The sequence below is a fragment of the Terrapene carolina genome, unplaced genomic scaffold, assembly GCF_002925995.2.
Source record: "Terrapene carolina triunguis isolate 2854851 unplaced genomic scaffold, T_m_triunguis-2.0 Scaffold210, whole genome shotgun sequence".
Classification (NCBI taxonomy): Eukaryota; Metazoa; Chordata; order Testudines; family Emydidae; genus Terrapene; species Terrapene triunguis.
In genome coordinates, this window is record NW_020664561.1 from 16711866 (window position 1) to 16728772 (window position 16907).

The 16907-nt window shown below is 40.3% G+C and overlaps 1 protein-coding gene across 1 annotated transcript in view; it reads left to right on the forward strand.

The window, feature by feature from the left end:
• Nucleotides 1-16907, forward strand: part of LOC112103403 (hemicentin-1) — a 345952-nt gene that overhangs the window by 311201 nt on the left and 17844 nt on the right. The window contains exons 87-100 of the mRNA XM_026655607.2: nt 897-1067; nt 2046-2216; nt 2950-3120; nt 5144-5314; nt 6518-6667; nt 6901-7038; nt 7532-7653; nt 9321-9558; nt 11302-11364; nt 12159-12278; nt 12457-12591; nt 13111-13224; nt 13872-13997; nt 15092-15220. Coding sequence (XP_026511392.1) covers nt 897-1067; nt 2046-2216; nt 2950-3120; nt 5144-5314; nt 6518-6667; nt 6901-7038; nt 7532-7653; nt 9321-9558; nt 11302-11364; nt 12159-12278; nt 12457-12591; nt 13111-13224; nt 13872-13997; nt 15092-15220 — 2019 coding nt within the window. The remainder of the gene's footprint in view (nt 1-896; nt 1068-2045; nt 2217-2949; nt 3121-5143; nt 5315-6517; nt 6668-6900; nt 7039-7531; nt 7654-9320; nt 9559-11301; nt 11365-12158; nt 12279-12456; nt 12592-13110; nt 13225-13871; nt 13998-15091; nt 15221-16907) is intronic.

Sequence of the window (16907 nt, forward strand, 5' to 3'; positions counted from 1 at the left end):
GGGTGGCAATTTTGCAACAGAAAAGCTTCAAAAACAGACTCCAACGAGAAACTGCTGAGCTGGAATTGATATGCAAACTAGATACAATCAACTTAGGCTTGAATAGGGACTGGGAATGGCTGAGTCATTACAAACATTGAATCTGTCTCCCCTTGTAAGTATTCTCACACTTCTTATCAAACTGTCTGTACTGGGCTATCTTGATTATCACTTCAAAAGTTTTTTTTCTCTTACTTAATTGGCCTCTCAGAGTTGGTAAGACAACTCCCACCTTTTCATGCTCTCTGTATGTGTATATATATCTCCTCAATATATGTTCCATTCATGCATCCAAAGAAGTGGGCTGTAGCCCATGAAAGCTTATGCTCAAATAAATTTGTTAGTCTCTAAGGTGCCACAAGTACTCCTGTTCTTTAAACCAGTTCTAACTGCTGGTCCCTGCTGTATATTAGCCAGTGGGGCTGCTGTATGAGCTATACAGCTAGCAAGCCCCTTTCCCACCGAGATTGTGTACCACTACAAGACTGTCAGATTCAGTGATTTATGAAAGGAAACCAGCAGGTCTGATCCCAAGCCTACTTCATTCACCTGGCAGAATCACTGTTGTTCCAAGTTTGTGGTCAGGTGAAGTAATGTTTTAAGGAAACAAAAAGGAAAGCATTAATATCTGTCTGGAAACTGCTGGTCAGTTTCAGCTGTTGTTCAGGGAACAGGTTTTTCAATGGCTGATTCAGAATATTTAATTTATGGACAGTGTGTAATGGAGAAAATGGAGTTATAATAATTTTACTGTGAATACTTCTCAGAGACATCGCTTTCTTTTGATTTGATTTTGAACTTCAAGTTAAAGCCGTTCTGTAGTTTAAATGTAGTTTTTGTTTGTGCTATCTTGACAGTGGAAGGTGCATGGGGCTCTTGGCTGCCATGGGGACCTTGCAGTGATACTTGTGGGAAAGGTACTCAGACCAGACTGAGGCTGTGCAATAGCCCTCCCCCATCATTTGATGGGTCATATTGTGAGGGGCCTGATACACAGATGCAGGTCTGCAACAAGAGACACTGTCCAGGTAAGAAGCATAAGATACAAACAGAAAATAAAGGACTAGCCTATTTGTTTCCTCCCACAACTCTACCTAGTTTGTACTTAGAGCTAGTATAACTGCTCCATTTGTGGTGGCAAATACTGCAATCCCTGAGAAAATCAGAATTTAGTTCCTTGTTCCTACTCAACATTCACTATGAAAAGCGTTAACAGTCGTAACATATGGAACTAGCCCTTCCCTCCCAATCCTGCTCTTCCCTATGTTTCCATTCCTGTTGCTTGCCATTGTGGAAAAGTAGTATGTAAATCCTTGGCAGCTAAGCATGTAATTTCTGCAGATCTTCCCACCAGGTCTAACTACCCTTTGTTATTCATTAATCTTCCACATCTATACGTGGACAGGAAAGGTTCAATTTTCAAAACACTCCCTTAATATAAGTTCAATACAGGGTAATTGGGTGAAATGGTCTGTGATATCCAGGAGGTTAGACTACATGATCTAATTGTCCCTTCTGGCCTTAAATGCTATGAATCTTGAATACACACAGTGCCATGTCCTATGCTAAATCCCTATTCTACCCTCTTAGTGGTGAAAAGGAGACTTGAAGCTGTACTAATTGAGTAGCTGAGGATTCCCTTTGGGTGACTCAGCACCTCCACTGACTGACTGCTACTGACCATCTTATTGTGTTGGTGATTTCAGTTATTACGTATCCTACTTGTTTGACCTACTTATAGGCACACAAGAATTTTGGGAAGTCACTGTGGATGGACAGTCATTGCAACTATTACGCTAACAGGTGGATTTTAATTTAAGTAAAAAAGTAATGGGCCAGATCCTGTTCTGGGTTACACTCCTTGCAGTCCTATTGTAGTTCAAGGGGTTGCACGGATTGTCACTCAGCACAACACTTAGTGCAGTATTTTGCTGATACAATTATGCTAGATTTGATGATTTAAAAAGTGAAAGTTTCATTGTACAATGTCATCAATTTTTAACCAGTGGATGGAAAGTGGGCTGCTTGGGCCAGCTGGAGTGCCTGTACTGTATCCTGTGGAGGAGGTACCAGGCAGAGGACAAAGGACTGCTCAGACCCAGCCCCTCAGTTTGGAGGGCACAAATGTGAAGGAAATGACATACAGATTGACTTTTGCAACAGTGACCCTTGCCCCAGTAAGTGTTTGGGATGACTGTGGGTTAGATTGTGCCTCCCTGCACAGGGTTCTCAAAGGGTGTATATGGTAATAGGGGGAAATGGAAAGAGCCTTCTTTCTCACCTTGTGCCCTTGCACAGGGCACTGACTCAATCCTGCTCCAAGCAATGAAAAGTGGGATTTGAACATCAGAAGCTGCACTAGACTCCCCAAAGGAGGAGGGATGAGAGGAAATCCATATCCCTAACCAGCCTCTTCATCAGTCAGCATAGTTGCACCATTGCATAGGCCAGGAGTTGGGGAGTAAGCACTGCTAAATGACATAGCAGTAGTAACTGTTGTATGAGCTCCTGCAGCAACATTAGAAGCAGTGTGCTTCCATGAGCTGCAGGCAGTATCTGTAAGTCACAATCTTGCTATTTTACACCCACCATCAGTGTAATCTCCTTTTTCAGTACCTCTCTCCATTAGATATTTGACTTATATGCTGCATGCTTTCCTAAAGTAGTAAAGCACTGAACTACAGGGCTCAAGGGACCATTAATATACTCGGTGGAATAGCCCTGCAGTGGAAAAAAATGACTTAATTGGATGCTTAACTTTCGCATTTTTTAGCTAAAAGAGCAGTAAACTTGGAATTGTGTGAAAAATTTCTCTTCAGAAAATATATTTTCTGGTTTAACTGTTCGTTGATTCCATATCTGCTGCCATTAAGCAGAGTGTATGTAAAGACTTTTATTTAAAATTTCCAGTTCATGGCAACTGGGGTCCATGGAATGGTTGGGGAACTTGCAGCCGAACATGCAATGGAGGCCAGATGAGGAGATATCGGACCTGTGACAATCCTCGCCCTGTCAATGGTGGAAGAGCATGTGCAGGGGCTGACACGCAGATACAGAGATGTAACACTGACTTATGCCCTGGTGAGCTTCTATGGTAACAGAAGGCAATAAATAAACCTCCTCTAACGTTCTTCAGAGACCAAAATGTATATACTATGCAAGCAGGAAAGAAAAAAGTTCTGTAATTATGTCCAACTTCGTAGAAAGATCTAATGCAGTCTGACTGGGTTCTTATTAAAAAAATAAAGTGTCTGTCACACTAAAATGATTCTCCCTTTAAGGGATTATATTTTATATAAACCAGGGAAATAACAATCAAAAGACAAGTAGCTTGTGAAAATGAAACCCTTCATACCCCCAACAATTCTTAATTCTCACACTAATGACATTTTACAAAGGATACCAGTGACCTTTTATAATGTATTCCAGGAGCAAAGTCAGTACATCTAATAAAACCGAAACCAAATCTAGATGCTTTCTCCTGGATAGCTAAAACATGTCTTTTTACCAAGCAGCCTTATATGGCCTAATGCTCCTCTTATTTCATCAGTTCTATACCCTGCTCAACCCCACTGAGTTCCATTGAATTACCAGTCAAGCCCCGTGATTTGAAACCTGTTATCAAGTCCATGGGGGTATCTTGGCTCAGATCAGTATTTACAACAATAATCCAGAAATGGATTGGATTCAATTGTGCCATGATTAACAACAGATCTAAAAATATTTGATTTTTATTGATGATTAATGTATTTTCCTTCTGTGTGGCACCCATCTGGTATTGTTTTAGTTTAATTGGTTATAATGATCTCTTTGGTCCATGTGAATGTTAGCACTTGTGAGAAATGCCAGTTCTTGGCCCCACAGGTGGAAGACCCTCTTTTGCTCATTATTCCCCTTCAGTGACCATCAATGTGCTTCATCCCTGACCACCTCTAGGATTAAGAGGGTAGTTCAGTCTCCAAGCCCCGGTCAAATATTTGGAGTTTCTAGTGAGACTGCCAGCAAGGATGACAGTAGATTTTGAATGTGGACACCTGCTCACTAAGATCAGGTCTGAGACCACTAGTTCTTTTTACATAAGGCAACCAAACAGCTGTCAGGTGACAACAGCATTCAGTTGCTACCTAACTGAGCCAGTTTTGAATGGGACTCAGTCTGAGCTCTTCACCTCTGCTCATTAACGTCTTCTATTGTTATAGAGCCAGATCCATGGATTCAGTGTTCAGCTCACAAATGGAGGCTACAAGCAGTCTCTGTCTCCAGCATTCTCTTGGTCTGGGTTGGGAGTCCAGGCAGCAGATTCTCTCGCTGCAACCTGCCTGCACTGCGGCATAAGAGGACTCCCAAATCCAGCCTGTGCCCACTCTTTGCACAGAAGAGTCATGGTGTATTCCACTGGCAGGGGGACTCTGTAGCCATAGAAGTGGTGGCAAGGGCCGCCCCATATTGTGCATATAAATTTCTTGGCTAGTTATGAGGGGTATATTATCTGTATGATGCATGGGGATTTAGTCACATATCTCCCTGCTAAATCCTCATCCATTGCACTGGAAACATTCCCTGAAAAGTCCTCTTTCTTTTGAGTAAGGCTGATATATGGGCATGAACAATCTCAAAGGTATTGTACTTTTTGGGGCAGCAACCCTGCCTACAGAACTATCATTGAAAATGGTATGCCATCCTTGTAGCTGTTTGATTATTTTTAAAGATGTCAGCTTTATCAACGTGGAATTTATATTTGAAGTGTAATTCACTGTTCTGTATGCAGGGCTGGTGCTTCCACTAGGCAACCCTAGGCGGTTGCCTAGGGCGGCAGGATTTGTGGGGGCGGCATTTTGCTGCCCTCAGCGGAAATTCGGCAGCAGGGGGTCCTTCCGCTCCGGGTCTTCGGCGGAAATTCAGCGGCGGGTCCTTAACTCGCTCCGGGACCCGCCACCGAAGTGCCCCGAAGACGCAGAGCGGAAGGACCCCTGCCGCCGAATGCTCAGAGGAGGAGTGCTGCTGCCTAGGGCGGCAAAAACCCTGGTGCCTCTCCTGTCTATATGTAATCTGAAATATCTGCTACAAAAAGCCACTTGTTTCAACGTTCCATCCTTGTTTATAGTGGATGGAAACTGGGGAACATGGCAAGCTTGGATCGGATGCTCTGCTTCTTGTGGAGGAGGGGAGCAGACCCGAACACGACTGTGCACTAATCCAGCCCCCTCAAATGGTGGACGTCCTTGCCCAGGAGACTCTTCACAGCTTTCCAGGTGTAACATCCAAGCATGTCCAGGTATGTTATTGCAGAGACTGAACACCAAAGCAAATGAACCAAAAAACGCCTAGTTTATTATTTATAAATCTTTCAGTAATGAGTAAGCCTGTCCATTCAGCATATCCTTTCTCCAGACATGTCATAGCATTTACATAGAATCTGGTAACCATTCACTGGCAAACTGTAGTCAGCTGAATGCTGTTATATGCTGAAGCATTTGACAGTTTTCAAGAGGAATTTCCAGAGGCACTTTTGATCAATTAAACTCAAAACCCGCAGTGTTTAAAAGGTTTCTGCTCCATGATTGCATTGTTGAAAAAAAAAATACCATGCAACTTAGGCAGCCAGTCATATCACATGAAAAGTGAATAAATAATAGTCACACTGAACAAGGTGTAAAACTGAAAATTGTTCACCTGAGCTATGAAGAAATAAATATATTTGCACAAATGCAGGCTAGTTTCCAAATGGTTCATAAACAGCAAATGGAGCTATGTTTGCAATGGTTAATTCAATCAGCTCTTATCTCTAGTTTAAAAAATAGTGCACAATAGTGAAACGACTTAGAACCACTGTTCTAGATGTATGATATTGTGAGAGTAAATCTGAAAGTGATATGGGAAAATCACTTATGCATCCTCAAAATAAGGGTACTATACTAGTGAAAAGTTCTATTTAATAATATTAATACATTTTAAAAAAATTAGAAAACACGTCTCTCTTTGCCAATATGTTCTGTTTTGTCAGTTGTTGTTTTCTAAAACAGAGTGGGAACACACACAAGTCTTGCTTGACATCTGGTATGACTAATACACTCCAGTGTCCTGGCCAAATAATTACATTCCGCCTGCCTGAATTCCCCAGTAGTTTCAGTTGTTTAGTTGAACTTTCTTACCTGCCGTAACCTGTTGTGTAGCACCAGTTTGCACTGTTCAACAATTGTTGCTTTTTACCCAGAAGTGGCTGCATTTCAGTGGTCCATAAAGTAATCCCTTTGTCATAATTTATACATCAGCTTACATTTAAAAATGGTCCTGGTATCCTTATGGATATGAGGTGCTATGATTATTAATATTATATGAATAAACATTCCATAAAATGTAAGTCCACATGCATATAGAGAACTTTGTGTTCTCTCAGAGCACTCAGTGCTAGTCTTGAATATTTTTCTTTCAAAATTGAGTTTTCACACATGGGGTGTTTTTCCACTTCCCCCAACAGGTGGGCCTCCACGTGCCAGAGGAAGTGTTATTGGAAATATTAATGATGTTGAATTTGGAATTGCTTTCCTGAATTCCACAGTAACAGATAGCCCTGACTCTGACACTAGAATAATACAAGCAAAGATCACAAATGTCCCTCGGAGTCTTGGTAAGTCAGCTTGCTTCCTTGAGTTATAAGTAAACAAAGGAATCTTCCTTAGGTTTGTCAATTTTCAGTTTCCTTTCATTAAGGCACCATCCAAGATTTTAAGGAATTGGCTTCAATTTTTCATAGGCAGGAGGGAGGTGGAGGTCTTCTATTATATTTACATTCTCTTTACATCAAGAGAAAGGAGGAGCACACAAAGGGCATTTTTAAAGAAGTATGGTATTTCTCTTCAGGTACAGCAATGAGGAAGCTAGTTTCCATTCTAAATCCTATTTATTGGGCAGCTGCAAAGGAAATTGGAGAAGCAGTGAATGGATTTACTCTCACCAACGCAATCTTCAAGAGGGAGACTCAAGTGGAGTTTGCAACTGGTTAGTTAACAGTGGGACACAATCTCTATTTGTATGTGACAAGCCTAATACAAGGTTGAATTGCTTAATAAATACACCTCTACCCTGATATAACGCTGTCCTCGGGAGCCAAAAAATCGTACCATGTTATAGGTGAAACTTGCTTTGATCCGCCGTGCGCAGCCCCCCCCCCCAAGTGCTGCTTTACCGCGTTATATCCAAATTCGTGTTATATCGGGTCACGTTATATCGGGGTAGAGGTGTATCATTTACCATAGTTATGTTTGTTCACAGCAGCATGTTCTGGATAACTAGCTGAACATGAGGTTTTATAGCCTCACTTTTCCTAGTTTGAATCTGAGGATTAATATAGGGCAAAGTAGTGGTTAAACACAAGAATGACATGTTAACATAAATTAACATGGTTCAACATGAACCTAATTCAAATACTGTGCAGTTAACATAAATCACAAATCATGATAGGTTACAAATCAATGTGTGTTAAAATTCACAGGAGAGATTTTGCGAATGACTCATATTGCCCGTGGTATGGATTCAGATGGAGCATTACTGCTGGATGTGGTAGTGAGTGGCTATGTTCTGCAGCTACAGTCCTCAGCTGATGTTAGCGTGAAGGTAAAATTGCTAGCAAAAATGACATCTCTGCACTCTTGCTTCAGTTTTATATTTTTCTTATCTGACATATTTTAATACAGCCATCAACAGTAGCATAAGCTATGTTATAGTATTCTGACTTATTTTTATGATTGGCTTGGACATGTGAAGGTAAGTTTTTTATCATGATCAGATCACCCCCTCCTCCAAGATGGGGTGAGGGTTTACTGCTGTCAGGTGGATGGCCTGTTTTATCTTGCGCAAAAGGCTGATTGGCCACGTTAAGTTCTAGACCTTTCTAAGGGTGATGCTAGTCCTCCATTTCGCACAACCCTGGCAAAGTTTTTGTAGAGTATTATTCACAACTTGTTAGCCACGAACACTGACAGTCTGGCATCTATGCATTCCCTACCTTCACAATGTCCTCAAAGGTTTCTGTCACAGGTCATCTGCAAGGATGGAGGCTAGAGCTGTGGCTGCAGAAAACATGCTGTGTCAGGTTGCATAAAATCTCGATGATTTAATCTTTCTATAATGTGGCTGTGGCAGAGGTAAGGAAGACCTTTTTCTGTGCCATAGCATTAATGTCTTGTCCCATGGAGTTGTCCATAATGGTGAGCAGTCTAATTACTCTGACTTGCCTCACTTTTCTTACAGAATCAGCTTTTTCTAAACATGAGGACTTTCCCATACTTTTCCCCCCAAAATGATCAGATACAGACTGGTTTGTCTTGCAGTCTTCAAAGCAAGAGGTTATAATCTCACTGCCTTGTCTGTTAGTTTCATCCTGTTGAAAGAGGTCTACTACTACTCATTGGCTGCACTATTCATGGCTAGTGACAGGGCATTCCACACCTCTGGAACCCCTTCACTCCATCATCCCACAAAAGTCACTATTTAACACTTCAAGTCTTAACTGCTTGATCAAGCCATGGAAGATTTTGCTTGGATTAACAATAGGGATCGAGGGTTTAATTATGTATCATGGATTTGATAACTGTTTTTTATCCTGAAAGAATGTTTTTTTTTAAAAAATTATAAATGTAACATCTGCATGTGCTTGTTGGTGGATAACCAATCCAAATATATAAATATTGGGTATAGTAAATAAGGATATTTTGATTTTTTTGACGTTTTGGAACAATCAATGTGCAGCGCCACCAAATATTTATAAAAGTTTCCTTACTGTGGTGTAATACTTCTGCAGTAAATTGTTTAGTTAGCTTATCGTTTCTAGTAAACTTCCTAGATTATTAAATAATAAATATTGTGTGGTTGCTAGTAGCACTTCAGACCATAAAAGGCCTTGTTATCAAACCAATCAGGACCTTTTATGGTTGTCAGGGTGTGTGTGGGGATGGGAGTTGGAAATATGGTCATACAGCCACCATCATTAAAGTCAGGATCCACCAATTGCTACTAGACTGTGGCATCTCAGTTACTACAGTTATTTCCTTACTAATAATAGGGACATATAGTTGGAGCCATTAAAATTCAACAGTTATAGTAACTGAAGCTAAATAGCCATGTGCCATTTGCAGTACAATTTGTCCAGCTTTTTAAAAAGCACCTTTCTCTAGATACATCTCATGCTATTTAAAAACAAAAAACCTCTTTTGCAGTAAACTAGCTGAGCCAGAGAATCCAGTTGCTGGTACCGAGATCTGGATTTGTGATGTGTATTTCAGGATTACACGGAAGACTATATTCAGACTGGCCCTGGACGACTGTATGCCTACTCTACGCGGCTCTTCACCATAGATGGAATTAGTGTACCATATACATGGAACCACACCATTACCTATGATCACACTCGAGGAAAAATGCCATTCCTGCTGGAAACACTCCGGGCTTCCTCTATTGCAACAGAGTACAACCCACTAGAAGAAACACTAGCTTTTAGAATCCATGCTTCCATTGCAAAAGGTATTGTTTGACTCTTTATTAATGGAAAATTTATCCAATTTAGAGTAAGGCTTACTTCAAAATAAAAAGATAATATGAATGAAGAATACCAGGAGAATAGAATATCCTCCACAGTAGAGTATGATCTTGGAAGAGGAGGCTATTGAGCATTGAGATGTTCAGATTATTTTGGTACACATATACACATGTTGATGGCACATGTTGATGTTGATGTCACTTTCAATTTATTATATAGCTATGTATTTATTTTATACTTCTGATTTCCACTCCTGCACTTCCCCCCCGCCCCCCATCCACTTTTGCTGGGACTACTTATACTCTGAACAGCTTCAAACTGCCATTTTGAAAAACGGAAAGAGAAAAGTTTGGTTAAGAGCCTCTAAATCATTCCTAAAATTGTTTTTCTGTAAAATATTGGAATGTACAGAAAACACAAATGATGTGGTGCAGTATATATAGGCTTTATTGGCTCTTGTTTGGAATTACCTGCATTTTTAAGAGCAGATGTGACAATAGATGGCTAGAAACAAGCCTAGTAAAGCTGGAGAATAGTGACTCATCTGTAGTCCTGGTGGATCATCAGTACAGCCTTTAACCTGTACTGCTCCAGTGCTGGCTGTAGCCCACTCTGTGCTTCAGGCCAAGAGCAGGAAGAGGAGGAGAGGGAACTTTTTCTAGCAGGTTATTTTTTAATGGCAGTTATTTAAAAGCTTCTCAGAGGTTCAGAATATTAGAAATCCTGGTGGAGAGGGATTAATATAGGTAGAGTGCAGGCAACGTAGTAAAAGATGCACGATAAATGCTGGTGATAGTAATACGAGAAACCACACAAAACCTATATAATACAAGAGTGAACGAGAGAGATAAAGTGGCCCATTGCCTTGCACCTTGTATAATCATTTACATCAGTGCAAAGTGAGTGTAAAATACTTCCATCCTGAACAGGTAGCATGGTACACCCACTTCGCACTGATGTAAATGACTATACAAAGTGCAGGGCAATGATGAATGAGGCCCAGAAAGACACTCTGTGAAATAATGGGCTATTGCTATATTATCCTAAAGGTTCACCTGAAAGACTAAAAATCCGCAATGTAAAAAAATAAAAAAAAAAGGAAACAAAAACTAATTTTAGCAACAGTGCTGCAAATAGAAAGGGTTAAATTCATTCAATGTAAGTGGCCAGCATAAGGCCCTGTGCACTCATAAATTACACTTTAGGCCTATTAAAAAAGTAGAACTTTTAGGTGTGGTTTTATCTTTAAAAAGGACTTTGTAAAAATGTCATTGCTGGGGAGAAGGTTGGGAGGAGGGAATTTATTTAAACTGTCTCACTATTTTTAGATCACAGTTATTTCATTTGCCAAAGTAAAAGATGTTTTTTTCCTAACTACCAGCCCCCAACTTACCCCGAGATTTGAAAGTCAGTTTGGGGCTTTCTGTTTCATGCACTACTGCTTGTAATAGAACAACTGCAGACCAAGTTGTGCCCCCAGATGAACCTGTGCAATCCTGTTGTCTTCAAACCATGCCTTCACTGAACAACTCACTATGGGAAATCAGTGAAATACAGTGGAGTCCCATAATGCCAAGTTTATATTCAGCTTTAAAGTGTAGACTGTGGCACTGACTGAAATTACTTGGTTAGCCAATTATTAGGCTGCAATATTTTAATCTTCTCAAAGCCATGAGATGGTCATATTTTTTCATTACTGGTAATGGTTGGCTTCCTTTGCCCCATAGGAGACCATAGCAATCAGTGTCCTGCTGGGTTTGGTCTGAACTCTACTGGGCCCTACTGTTCAGGTAAGGAAATGAAAACGAACACAAAAATATAATCAAATACACAGCACACAGGTTGCTTTTGTACCATGTTATTGAATGCGGTACATACAGAGTATGAATCACTTTTAAAATTTAACTGCTCAGTCCTATAGATCTAACTCAAGCAGAATGCCAAATGGACAACAATATCAGACCCTATCTTTGTAAGTGAAACTGTCTCTTAAAAATAGAATCTTAACTTGAACAACAAATATCTACTACATACACATACTTTTCACTCCTTCAGATTCCAGTGAAGATGTCAAACTCTAAAGAAATACAAAGAGACCTTTAAGAAACATTTGACTTGAACGGAAACTTTTTAAGGCTGTTGTTTTCTGCTGCACAGATCAATTCAAACCATGTCAATTGTCTTGACTGGCTTCCTAAAATACAGTGGGCCTGATTCTCTGCTGCAGTATACTCCAGTGTAGCTTTACTGAATTTAATTGGCTTTCACTAAAGTCAAACAGGTGCAACACAAGGAAGAACCAGGCCTTATGTGATTAGCATGCTGGCCTGATTTGGGAGTAATATAGAGATGCTTTACTTTCAGGGGTATCCTACAAGGGATTATATGACAGGTAGAACCCTACAGTTAGCGTGGGGTCAGCTTGCTGTCCCTGGCCATTGTACAAGAGCATAAAGAGGGAGAAAACACTTTGTACCCTCTGTGAACCCATAGAAAGGCCAGGGAGAGTCTTGTCCTGTTCTATCACTGAGACACAAATGGAATCCCATAGGTTCTTGTAAAATTGTTCACTTTTATTTTTTAGATGAAGATGAATGTGCAGTGCGAAACCCTTGTTCTCATGCATGTCATAATGCTATAGGAACCTATTACTGCTCCTGCCCCAGGGGCCTCACTATATCAGCAGATGGAAGAACGTGTCAGGGTAAGCCAGACTTCAAATGACATGCACAGACTGGACACAAGACTTTTTGCCACTAACATAAGAACATAAAATGTACTGATGGCATTCATACGTTATACCAGAATGGTTTATTATTTCCTAAGGTGCAAAATATTTTCATTTACTGAACAAATTTTTTATTGTTTGCACTTTATTGTAGATATTGATGAATGTGCATTAGGTGGACATACCTGTCATGCTGCTCAGGAATGTGAGAATATCATTGGCTCCTATCGTTGTGTGGTTAGGTGTGGAATTGGCTTTAGAAGAACATCTGATGGATTGAGCTGTCAAGGTGTGCAGCACTCTGACCTTAGTGCTAATGAACTGACACTACTTTTATTTAAGCCATGTTTGTAAGTAACTTTCCCAAGAATGTCTTGGCTCTCTGGGAATAAGCTTCCTACTGATTCCTGATATCCACTTATACAGAGGTGTTCTTGGATCATTCTGGTAAGTGACACTTTATCAGTGACATTTTACTGTCTACATCTTCTTAAAGGAAAAATCCTACCCAGAACAAAATAACATTCTTGTTGCTGAGTCCAGTATGTGTTTTCCTTTGTTATGTAGTGAGGTAAGCATACTTTCCTGTATTTATATCAGAAATTTTCACTCCTATGTCACTGTGCGGTTCTTTCTCATGTAACAATCACTTGCCTGACTACTTGTGGAGGGCAATATGTGAAAAGGAGAAGGATAAGATCTTAGATCAAAGCAGAGCCTACAACATAAAATATACCAAAGCACAATTTGTTGCAAATTATTACAAGATCCACAGCTATAACATTTAAGGCTTTGCATTATTCAACAGATGTTAATGAATGCCAAGAGTTCAACTCCTGTCATCAGCGCTGCTTCAATACCATAGGAAGTTTCCACTGTGGCTGTGACCCAGGATATCAGCTAAAAGGCAGAAAATGCATGGGTATGAAATGAACTATAGAGTCAGGGGAATGGATTTCAATGTAATGTGTTAACATGATTCAAATGAAATTCCCTATAGAAGATTTATGGTATATGCAAAAACAAAGAATCCCCTGCTTTGTTGGATCCCTTTCTAAATCACGGGAAGCAAGCTTTAACATTTTTTGTGTGGGCTTGCACACAAGTGGAAATGGATTAATGGGCAGAGTGCAAGGGAAACTGTCAAATGTGCTTGATACACGCATACAGACTGTATACACACATTTTCAAAGGGCTGGTCTACACTTGGGGGGGATCGATCTAAGATACGTAACTTGCTGAAGTCAAAGTATCTTAGATCGAATTACCTGGGGTCCACATGGCGCGGGATTGACGGCCACGACTCCCCCGTTGACTGCGCTACCGCCGCTCGCGCTGGTGGAGTTCCGGAGTCGATGGTGAGCGCGTTCGGGGATCGATATATCGCGTCTTAACGAGACACGATATATCGATCCCGGATAAATCGATTGCTACCCGCCGATATGGCGGGTAGTGAAGACGTACCCAAAGGTACTTACCTAGTATAATTAAATTGGGGTTGTCTTGGCCTTTGGGAATAGAGCATAAGAAAATCAGTTAGTAATTTAAATTCTTTTTTTTTAAATTAAGATGTAAATGAATGCAGGCAGAATGTATGCAGACCAGATCAGCACTGCAAGAACACACGTGGTGGTTATAAGTGCATTGACCTGTGTCCAAATGGAATGACCAAAGCAGAAAACGGAACATGCATTGGTGGGTACATTGGTTTATTTACCATATAATGATTCTAAAACAAAGGGCATGGCTAATATTTTCCAAAAATTGGTTCCTCAAAATACTCTAGCCACCTAAAGAAATGGCCTACATTTCAAAGGTGCTGCGCACCCAGCAGCACTGACTTCCCTTGGTTCAAGGGCATGCATACACTGTGATTTCTTGGTGAGAATTCATGTTAATTAGTGAGGGACATGTTACAAGTGGCAAGACTTTCTGTCACCCACAGGCTTTCATTGCCCCCCTGTGGACAAATGGCTGAAGGATGTGTTTGTTGCTCTTCTCTTTTTTTGAGGAAAAACTGTGGTTGGACCCCTGAATTTCCTTTTCTCTCCCCTCCCCCTTCACTCTTAGTCCTAGAAAATTCATGTGAGTGTTGGAGGCTGGGATACTGTGCCCCTTTTGGATTTATATATGAACATCCTGCAGAATGTACCTGTTCTTCCTGAATATATTTTTAAGGTTTTTATAGAGAAATTACAAGTCCCTGTTGCTTATCAGGGTGCCTTTAATCATAACGAATGGAAGGGGCCTTGTCAAATCCCCAACTGACACCAGGGGGAGGCAGATTTCCACCTCAGTGTTTTGGATTTGGTAAGATTAAAAACCTGGTAATAATCATCTGGAAATTTATAAAAAGATTGAATTATATAGGTTTCAGAGTAGCAGCCGTGTTAGTCTGTATCCGCAAAAAGAACAGGAGTACTTGTGGCATCTTAGAGACTAACAAATTTATTAGAGCATAAGCTTTCGTGGGCTACAACCCACTTCTTCGGATGCATATAGAGTGAAACATTGAGGAGATATAGATGCAACTCAGCTGAAAGATTGCTTACGTCCATCTCCATTCCCAGTATAATCCAGACCCACCACCATCTGTCACACAGCTGGTGCAGACTGATATCCAGTCTTATTGTCATAGATGAGAAATGTATTATGTCCACCATGATCAGCTATTTTGTGAATACAGGACCAGATCCCTCCCTGGTGTAACTCTGTTCTTTATATTTAGAAAGAGAAAACCAGGGCTTCAGAAAAACATGACTGCGACTAATTACCTCTGTTCCCTTTAGATATTGACGAATGCAAAGATGGTACCCATCACTGCAGGTACAACCAGATTTGTGAGAATACACGAGGGAGCTACCATTGCATATGTCCAAGAGGGTATCGATCCCAGGGAGTTGGAAGACCCTGTCTGGGTATGTTGAGTGGAAACCAGTCTACAATAATACCATTCCATGTTCTCAATTACTGCTTTTGGCTCCTCTATGTATTGTAATAAACCTAGGGACATTATCCCTTTTGAAGGCTGTAGGCTATACAGTCTGTTGTTGGGTACTCAAAATCCCCTAAATTAAAATTAAATGTCTTTTCATTAAAAAGACTTCAAACAATTACTAATGACAGTTACTCTGTTAAAGCATTTAATTGTACCAGTGTACAGTGCTTTATCGGTCTTGTAGGGTGTATCTCATGTGTGCTGCAATATCCAGGCATTCTAGGGGACTGTAGGAAATCATGGCAGGTGTAACGCCGAATCTGTTTGCTTTAGTTAGTTTCTTTAACAATAAAGATGGGTATGTACATGCAGGCTGTACACTTGGGATCAGATTGGGTGATTTAGGCCTAGGTAGAGTATGGTTTGGAGTTGGCCCATCCTAGGGGAATTCCAGCAGGGATTGTGTGCTCGGAGGCATGATCCATCCTAGAACTCACTCTGTGAGCAAGAGTGTGCACATTTAACAGTCCCTTAGGATGATGCAGTGTGTTACAGCTGTGTACCCCTCTAGGTCTCCTAGTCAGCATGGAGGGAGCCCTGCTGCTTTCCTGCCTCTCACTCTCTCCCTAAAGGGAGAGGGAAGTCCCTACATTCACTGGACTACAGACACTGATTCTGTCTGGCTGTTGTGTATGGGGCACTATTTGTGGTAAAGGCTTCTTCCATAAATGGGCTCACCTTTCCCCCATGTACGCACAGGGCCAGGGGCAGTCTAGCCTCAAGTAAAAGAATTCTCACCATAACATTTTAATATCTTTAGCAGAGATATTTTAATGCAGTTTATTGGGCATGATTATAATGTCAGTTCAAGTGTATGAAACATTTCCACTGATATCAGTTCCTGGACTTCTACAGACCTTAGAATGGTAATAGGATCAATTTGATTCATGTTTTATATGGGATATTTAAAAATATGATAGCTTGTCTAGCTTATCAGTGAAACTATTGTGAAAATGTTGGTTCATCACTCACGGAACTCTAACGGGAGTTTCAGTTACTACTGTATGTCAAGTGTTGTCCATAGTAAGATGTATGATATGATATAAAGCTTGATAATTAAATGCTCAGTAACTGCTTTGGAAACTTAAGTTATTTGAAACAGAAAAGCCTAGATTCATTTTAATACCAAAAGAAAGGAGTGCTTTTTAGGGACTAATTCGAAAATTTAGTTTTACAAATTTAAAAGCTGATGTATTTTAGGTTTTTTTTTAATATTCTGATCAACACCTGATATTCATGTTGCATAATCAAAGGGATACTGTCTGGAATGCTTTGGTTTGCCATATGGTCAGTGCTCACCTGCACTCTAAGCATGGCTTTGGTGTAATGCAGAACTGTGACTTGTTGCTTTTAATTTTCTACTTTGTCATATATGCTGCTCCTGTAAAAATGGCTGCAATTTTTACTGGGTTTTTCGTTTTCATCATTTACATACCTTCATATATGTCTCATCTGTAACTCATTGCAAAGGATATAGCTTATTTTACAGACCAAAAACTGTTTTGCACAGGTAAGAAACCTTGAAACCTAACTTGTAAAAAATGCTGTATGTAAAGTAACTAACTGCACCAAGTTTCAAGATTTCTTTACCTATATGTTTTGTTTTT